Raw genomic sequence first — 7,914 nt, forward strand, 5'->3', positions numbered from 1 at the left:
TGGAGAAAACATAAATGTTGACATGTTGAGGGCTCTTGAACATGTTGATGATGCTCTCTATAAACTGCAATGTCACTGGGTCATGCAAATTCCACACCAATTGAGAGAGTAAGGAACACTGGGATGTCTGTGGTGGAGGAAACACATAAATGTTGACATGTTGAGGGCTCTTGAACATGTTCATGATGCTCTCTATAAACTGCAATGTCACTGGGTCATGCAAATTCCACACCAATGGAGAGAGTAAGGAACACTGGGATGTCTGTGGTGGAGAAAACATAAATGTTGACATGTTGAGGGCTCTTGAACATGTTGATGATGCTCTCTATAAACTGCAATGTCACTGGGTCATGCAAATTCCACACCAATTGAGAGAGTAAGGAACACTGGGATGTCTGTGGTGGAGGAAACACATAAATGTTGACATGTTGAGGGCTCTTGAACATGTTCATGATGCTCTCTATAAACTGCAATGTCACTGGGTCATGCAAATTCCACACCAGTGGAGAGAGTAAGAAACACTGGGATGTCTGTGGTGGAGGAAACACATAAATGTCGACATGTTGAGGGCTCTTGAACATGTTCATGATGCTCTCTATAACCTGCAATGTCACTGGGTCATGCAAATTCCACACCAATGGAGAGAGTAAGGAACACTGGGATGTCTGTGGTGGAGGAAACACATAAATGTTGACATGTTGAGGGCTCTTGAACATGTTCATGATGCTCTCTATAAACTGCAATGTCACTGGGTCATGCAAATTCCACACCAATGGAGAGAGTCAGAAACACTGGGATGTCTGTGGTGGAGGAAACACATAAATGTTGACATGTTGAGGGCTCTTGAACATGTTCATGATGCTCTCTATAAACTGCAATGTCACTGGGTCATGCAAATTCCACACCAATGGAGAGAGTCAGAAACACTGGGATGTCTGTGGTGGAGGAAACACATAAATGTCGACATGTTGAGGGCTCTTGAACATGTTCATGATGCTCTCTATAAACTGCAATGTCACTGGGTCATGCAAATTCCACACCAATGGAGAGAGTCAGAAACACTGGGATGTCTGTGGTGGAGGAAACACATAAATGTCGACATGTTGAGGGCTCTTGAACATGTTCATGATGCTCTCTATAAACTGCAATGTCACTGGGTCATGCAAATTCCACACCAATGGAGAGAGTAAAGAACACTGGGATGTCTGTGGTGGAGGAAACACATAAATGTTGACATGTTGAGGGCTCTTGAACATGTTCATGATGCTCTCTATAAACTGCAATGTTACTGGGTCATGCAAATTCCACACCAATGGAGAGAGTCAGAAACACTGGGATGTCTGTGGTGGAGGAAACACATAAATGTCGACATGTTGAGGGCTCTTGAACATGTTCATGATGCTCTCTATAAACTGCAATGTCACTGGGTCATGCAAATTCCACACCAATGGAGAGAGTAAGGAACACTGGGATGTCTGTGGTGGAGGAAACACATAAATGTTGACATGTTGAGGGCTCTTGAACATGTTGATGATGCTCTCTATAAACTGCAATGTCACTGGGTCATGCAAATTCCACACCAATTGAGAGAGTAAGGAACACTGGGATGTCTGTGGTGGAGGAAACACATAAATGTTGACATGTTGAGGGCTCTTGAACATGTTCATGATGCTCTCTATAAACTGCAATGTCACTGGGTCATGCAAATTCCACACCAGTGGAGAGAGTAAGAAACACTGGGATGTCTGTGGTGGAGGAAACACATAAATGTTGACATGTTGAGGGCTCTTGAACATGTTCATGATGCTCTCTATAAACTGCAATGTTACTGGGTCATGCAAATTCCACACCAATGGGGAGAGTAAAGAACACTGGGATGTCTGTGGTGGAGGGAACACATAAATGTTGACATGTTGAGGGCTCTTGAGGGTGTAAGAGGACACCCTAGCCACATACACACATACATACAAATTTTCACTTTTATTATGTGTATAGATAGATAGATATTTACACATCCTACAAAACCAAAACGATCACTTCCTTCTGCCCAGGAGGATGGAGGTTTTCAGCACTTTGGGGACGCGGCGGATGGTGAGCGACACGCGTGTCCCCCGCTGCAGGGTGGATCCGGGTTCGAACCCGCAGGTGTTGGCCACGTGTCCCGTGACAACGTCTTCTGTGATGGGACGGATGCCGTGAAGGTAGCGGACATACATGTCTTCCCTTAAAACCAAGAGGCTTCGGGGCCGAAGCAGCAAAGTCAGGAAGTGGCGCTGCTCTTCCGTCTGCGGGGCCGAACCCTGGAAGAAAAGGCAGATCATTACAGGATAGGCTCATAGCTTACAGTATTATTATTATTATTATTATTATTATTATTATTATTTTATGACACAGCAAACAAGATAGATATTCTGGATTTCGTTTCACAAAATCCCAACTCAAACACTTCCCAAGTGTCTAGGACTGTGTGATGTATTATTATTATTATTATTATTATTATTTTATGACACAGCTAACAAGATAGATATTCTGGATTTCGTATCACAAAATCACAAGTCGAACACTTTCCAATTGTCTAGGACTGTGTGATGTATTATTATTATTATTATTATTATTATTATTATTATTATTATTTTATGACACAGCAAACAAGATAGATATGCTGGATTTCGTTTCACAAAATCCCAACTCAAACACTTCCCAAGTGTCTAGGACTGTGTGATGTATTATTATTATTATTATTATTATTATTATTATTATTATTATTATTATTATTTTATGACACAGCTAACAAGATAGACATGCTGGATTTCATATCACAAAATCACAAGTCGAACACTTCCCAATTGTCTAGGACTGTGTGATGTATTATTATTATTATTATTATTATTATTATTATTATTGTATGACACAGCAAACAAGATAGACATGCTGGATTTCATATCACAAAATCACAAGTCGAACACTTCCCAATTGTCTAGGACTGTGTGATGTATTATTATTATTATTATTATTATTATTATTATTATTATTGTATGACACAGCAAACAAGATAGACATGCTGGATTTCATATCACAAAATCACAAGTCGAACACTTCCCAAGTGTCTAGGACTGTGTGATGTATTATTATTATTATTGTTATTATTATTATTATTATTATTATTATTATTATTATTATTATTTTATGACACAGCAAACAAGATAGACATGCTGGATTCTGTATCACAAAATCACAAGTCGAACACTTCCCAAGTGTCTAGGACGGTGTGATGTATTTTCGGATGATGCTGCAGATCCCAGCAGGGTGGCCTTTTGCAGCTGGCAGATCGTGATTTTATCAATGTTTATTATTTCCAAATGCTGGCTGAGATCTTTTGGCACGGCACCCAATGTGCCCATCACCACCGGGACCACCTGCACTGGTTTCTGCCAGAGTCTTTGCAGTTCAATCTTGAGGTCCTGAGAGCGGCCGAGTTTTTCCTGTTGTTTTTCGTCAATGCGACTGTCACCTGGGATGGCAACATCCATGATCCAAACCTTTTTCTTTTCCACAACTGTGATGTCTGGTGTGTTGTGTTCCAGAACTTTGTCTGTCTGGATTTGGAAGTCCCACAGTATCTTTGCGTGCTCATTTTTTTTGCAGGTTTGTGATCCCACCAGTTCTTTGCTGCTGGCAGGTGGTACTTGAGGCATAAGTTCCAATGAATCATTTGGGCCACATAGTTGTGCCTCTGTTTGGAGTCTGTCTGTGTGATTTTCTTAAAGCAGCTGAGGAGATGATCAATGGTTTCGTCAGTTTCCTTGCACAGTCTGCATTTTGGGTCATCAGCTGATTTTTCAATCTTGGCCTTAATTGCATTTGTCCTGATGTCTTGCTCCTGGGCTGCAAGGATCAGGCCTTCTGTCTCCTTCTTCAGGGTCCCATTCGTGAGCCAGAGCCAGGTCTTCTCCTTTTCAGCTTTTCCTTCAATTTTGTCAAGGAACTTTCCATGCAGTGTTTTGTTGTGCCAGCTGTCAGCTCTAGTTTGTAGTGCGGTTTTCTTGTACTGGTTTTTTGTCTGCTGTGCTTTGAGGAGTTTCTGATTTTTGTCTTCAATCAAAGCAGGTTCTTCACTTTGCTTTACATATTCTGCCAGGGCATGAATTATTATTATTATTATTATGATTATTATTATTATTATTATTATTATTATTGTATGACACAGCAAACAAGATAGATATGCTGGATTTCGTATCACAAAATCACAAGTCGAACACATCATCATCATCATCATTATTGAAGATGAAGACCATTATGTTGGGGTTTGTAAAAGACCCATGATGTAATGGGTTAACTGGAAGAGTATGTGTCAGCAGCTGATTGGCTGAGCCTGTGAAGAGCTAGCAATCTGATTGGCTACTTTCTCTGCCATGCTGCTGATAGAACCGGTTTATGCAAGTTTTACTTCAGTGATTGTTAGAGAGTGCTGACTGGAAACAGCCAGGAGAGAAGATGGCTGCCAACTCTCTAAAGCCTTGTTGTTTCTATTTATTTATTTCCAGCATTTATATCCCGCCCTTCTCACCCGGGGGGACTCAAGGCAGCTTACAACAGTTGGCAACATTTAATGCCAAGTACATAATAATAAAACAAAAACCGTACATATAATCAATTAAAACTATAAAAATACATCATTAAAATACATTATAACAATTAAAACATATGTAAATTAGATCCATTTGTCTAAAAACTTCATGCTTCTAAGGCATTGAGGCATATTTAAGAACTATTTAAAAATGACTGTTTATGCTCTATGTTCTCTGTGAACAGAGAGACTATTGTATATATTATTGTTCTGTTTCATCCCTTGCAGTTAAGTAAAGTTCCTGTTGCTTCTTTCACAAACCTGAGTGGCACATTATTACACTGCAGGATGACTTTGGTTCAGAAGCAGACGTAAAAGCTTCCATTTATTGCCATCTACAATACGCAACACATTATAGGATAGATTCCATGCTTGTAGTGTTTTTTTTTATTCCTTTTCTTTCTTGCTGTTGTTTATTGTACAGTTATAAATGAATATGTATCTTAGCAATCAATCTGATCAGCCAGAACCAGAAACAAGTGTCAATAACGTGATTTTTAAAGAATATTTTGAGCATTTTTGTACCTCTCTGCCTTCCTCTTGCTGCTCTCTGCTGACCGGATGGTAGAAGTCGAGCAAAGTGTGGGATCCCAGGCTGATGGTTGTGACAGTCGGGAAATAGAGAGGCCCATCTTCATGTGGCTGGAAGAGAAGGAGAAGCCTCGGTCTGGAATGGGTGGGAGGGCCAAACACCATTAAGACAACTGGTTTCCCGGCCCAACAAATCACAGTGGTGCACAGGAGGACCTAGGAAAGCCCTAGAGACATTTTTGGGACATGTATATTTATTTATTTATGTATTTTATTTATTTACAGTATTTATATTCCACCCTTCTCACCCCAAAGGGGACTCAGGGCGGATCACATTACACATTACGCTGGCCTCGAACTCATGACCTCTTGGTCAGAGTGATTTGTTGCAGCTGGCAGCTGCAGCCACAGCCCGGCCTATATATGTACAGTAGAGTCTCACTTATCCAACGTAAACGGGCCGACAGAACGTTGGATAAGCGAATAAGTTGGATAATAAGGAGAGATTAAGGAAAAGCCTATTAAACATCAAATTAGGTTATGATTTTACAAATTAAGCGCCAGAACATCATGTTATACAACAAATTTGACAAAAAAAAGTGGTTCAATACACAGTAATGCTATGTAGTAATTACTGTATTTACGAATTTAGCACCAAAATATCATGATGTTTTGAAAACATTGACTACAAAAAAGCGTTGGATAATCCAGAACGTTGGATAAGCGAGTGTTGGATAAGTGAGACTCTACTGTATATGTATATAATTAATATTATTACTATATTTCTTATATTTCTTATTATATTTATTTATATCCCACTTTATCTCTCCTGAAGGAGACTCAAAGGGGCAGTACTGTATATGTATGTGCATATGTGTGTGTGTGTGTATATAATAATAATAATAATAATAATAATAATAATAATAATAATAATAAATAAGATACACAGTATGATTATTACTACTAGTAGTAGTAGTAGTAGTTCTACGGTTACACATTATTATTATTATTATTATTACTACTACTACTACTACTACTACTACTACTACAAATACAGTAGAGTCTCACTTATCCACAATTCGCTTATCCAACGATCTGGATTATCCAACGCATTTTAGTAGTCAATGTTTTCAATACATCGTGATATTTTGGTGCTAAATTCTTAAATACAGTAATTACTACATAGCATTAATGTGTAATGAACTACTTTTTCTGTCAAATTTTTTGTATAACATGATGTTTCGGTGCTTAATTTGTAAAATCATAATCTAATTTGATGTTTAATATGCTTTTCCTTAATCCCTCCTTATTATCCAAGATATTCACATATCCAAGCTTCTGCTGACCCATTTAGCTTGGATAAGTGAGACTCTACTGTATATGTGTTATGGTTGAGCCTTATGGCTCCGATACTGGGAGACGTGGTCGTAAGACTCCTCGGGAGTCAGATACTCTCGAGGAGCAAGAAAGGAAGCGGCTGCGGGACTTATTTGCAGAACCATCTGACGAGGACTCCTTTGAGGATTTTACTGAGAGAATGGAGGAAGAGATGGTTAGCTCAGAGGAGGATGACATGGAATGGACTCGTGGGAGGGAGGATTTGGGTGCCACTGGCAATGATAGTATGGAAGGCGATTGGGGACCTTCAGGATTAGACCCGTGGACAAGCTGGAGGGATGGGACGGGATCCACAGCTGGGGATGCTGTGGGGCGTAGTCAAAGGTGTTTCAGTTCTGATGAGGAAAGTGATGAGGAAACGCCTGGAATTAGGGTAACAGCTGATAGCGATGAGGAGCTGTAAACTGGCATAAAATGGGGTTTGGAAGCAATGGCTAATTGCGTTGGGCAAGGTAATCTGGACGAACGCTTGGGCTCTGTGTGGGAAGTTCCTGAAGACGGGTGTGATTCGTTTGCTGACTACGTAAGTTACCAAGGACACTGGGCATAGACGGCGGGAGGAACTGTGTGGGCTTTTGTTGTGCAACCTGTGCTTAATCTTAATAGCTTGGACCTCCGTCGTCTTCTTGACGGACGCCATCTGTTTATTCTGGACTGACTGACTGACTGACTACGGCCTCGGACTCTCCTTCCTGTGATTATCATTGGACCTGGTGAACTACAAACGTCTGTACCTGCCTTACGACCTTCGGACCGGATTGGAACTTCGCTGACCGCTTCTGCCCTTGAATGCTGCGTTTGTATCTGGAAATTGCTTAATGTGTGGAGGAGTAACCTCTTAGTTACTCAAACATAGCTTTTGGCAGCAGAGAAGCATCTGCTGCCAGTTTTTTGTATTCCTTTGAACCTTTTGTTCACCAGCTTTTGTTTGTGTTAGTCCCAGGCTGAAGTAAGCTTTTTTGGTTTAACCCGGATTAAACTCCGGTTTAATCCGGTTTATCTTTTGAACGTTTTCCTTGTGCCTTTTTACTTTTAAGGCCAATGTTTGCCTAGCCCTTGTCTTTTACGGGCATTTTTGGTTCTGTAACTCCAATAAACTTTGTTATATCTTATCTTGTGGCGTTCTGTCCTTGACAATATGTGTGTGTGTGTGTATTATGTATATATGTTTATGTGTATAGGTGTATGTGTATATATGTAATGTACAGTAGAGTCTCACTTATCCAAGCTAAATGGGCCGGCAGAAGCTTGGATAAGCGAATATCTTGGATAATAAGGAGGGATTAAGGAAAAGCCTATTAAACATCAAACTAAGTTCTGATTTTACAAATTAAGCACCAAAACATCATGTTATTCAA

The 7,914-nt window shown here is 40.0% G+C and overlaps 1 protein-coding gene across 1 annotated transcript in view; it reads right to left on the bottom strand.

The window, feature by feature from the left end:
• Window positions 1-1,965: 1,965 nt before the first annotated feature.
• The window catches only part of alkbh6 (alkB homolog 6), a 10,392-nt gene continuing 4,443 nt past the window's right edge, over window positions 1,966-7,914 (bottom strand). The window contains exons 5-6 of the mRNA XM_062962435.1: window positions 5,153-5,269; window positions 1,966-2,300 (exon numbers count right to left, since the gene is read on the bottom strand). Of these exons, the coding sequence (XP_062818505.1) occupies window positions 2,034-2,300; window positions 5,153-5,269 (384 nt within the window). The 3' untranslated portion in view covers window positions 1,966-2,033. The remainder of the gene's footprint in view (window positions 2,301-5,152; window positions 5,270-7,914) is intronic.

The sequence above is a fragment of the Anolis carolinensis genome, unplaced genomic scaffold (genome assembly GCF_035594765.1).
Source record: "Anolis carolinensis isolate JA03-04 unplaced genomic scaffold, rAnoCar3.1.pri scaffold_10, whole genome shotgun sequence".
NCBI classification, from domain to species: domain Eukaryota; kingdom Metazoa; phylum Chordata; class Lepidosauria; order Squamata; family Dactyloidae; genus Anolis; species Anolis carolinensis.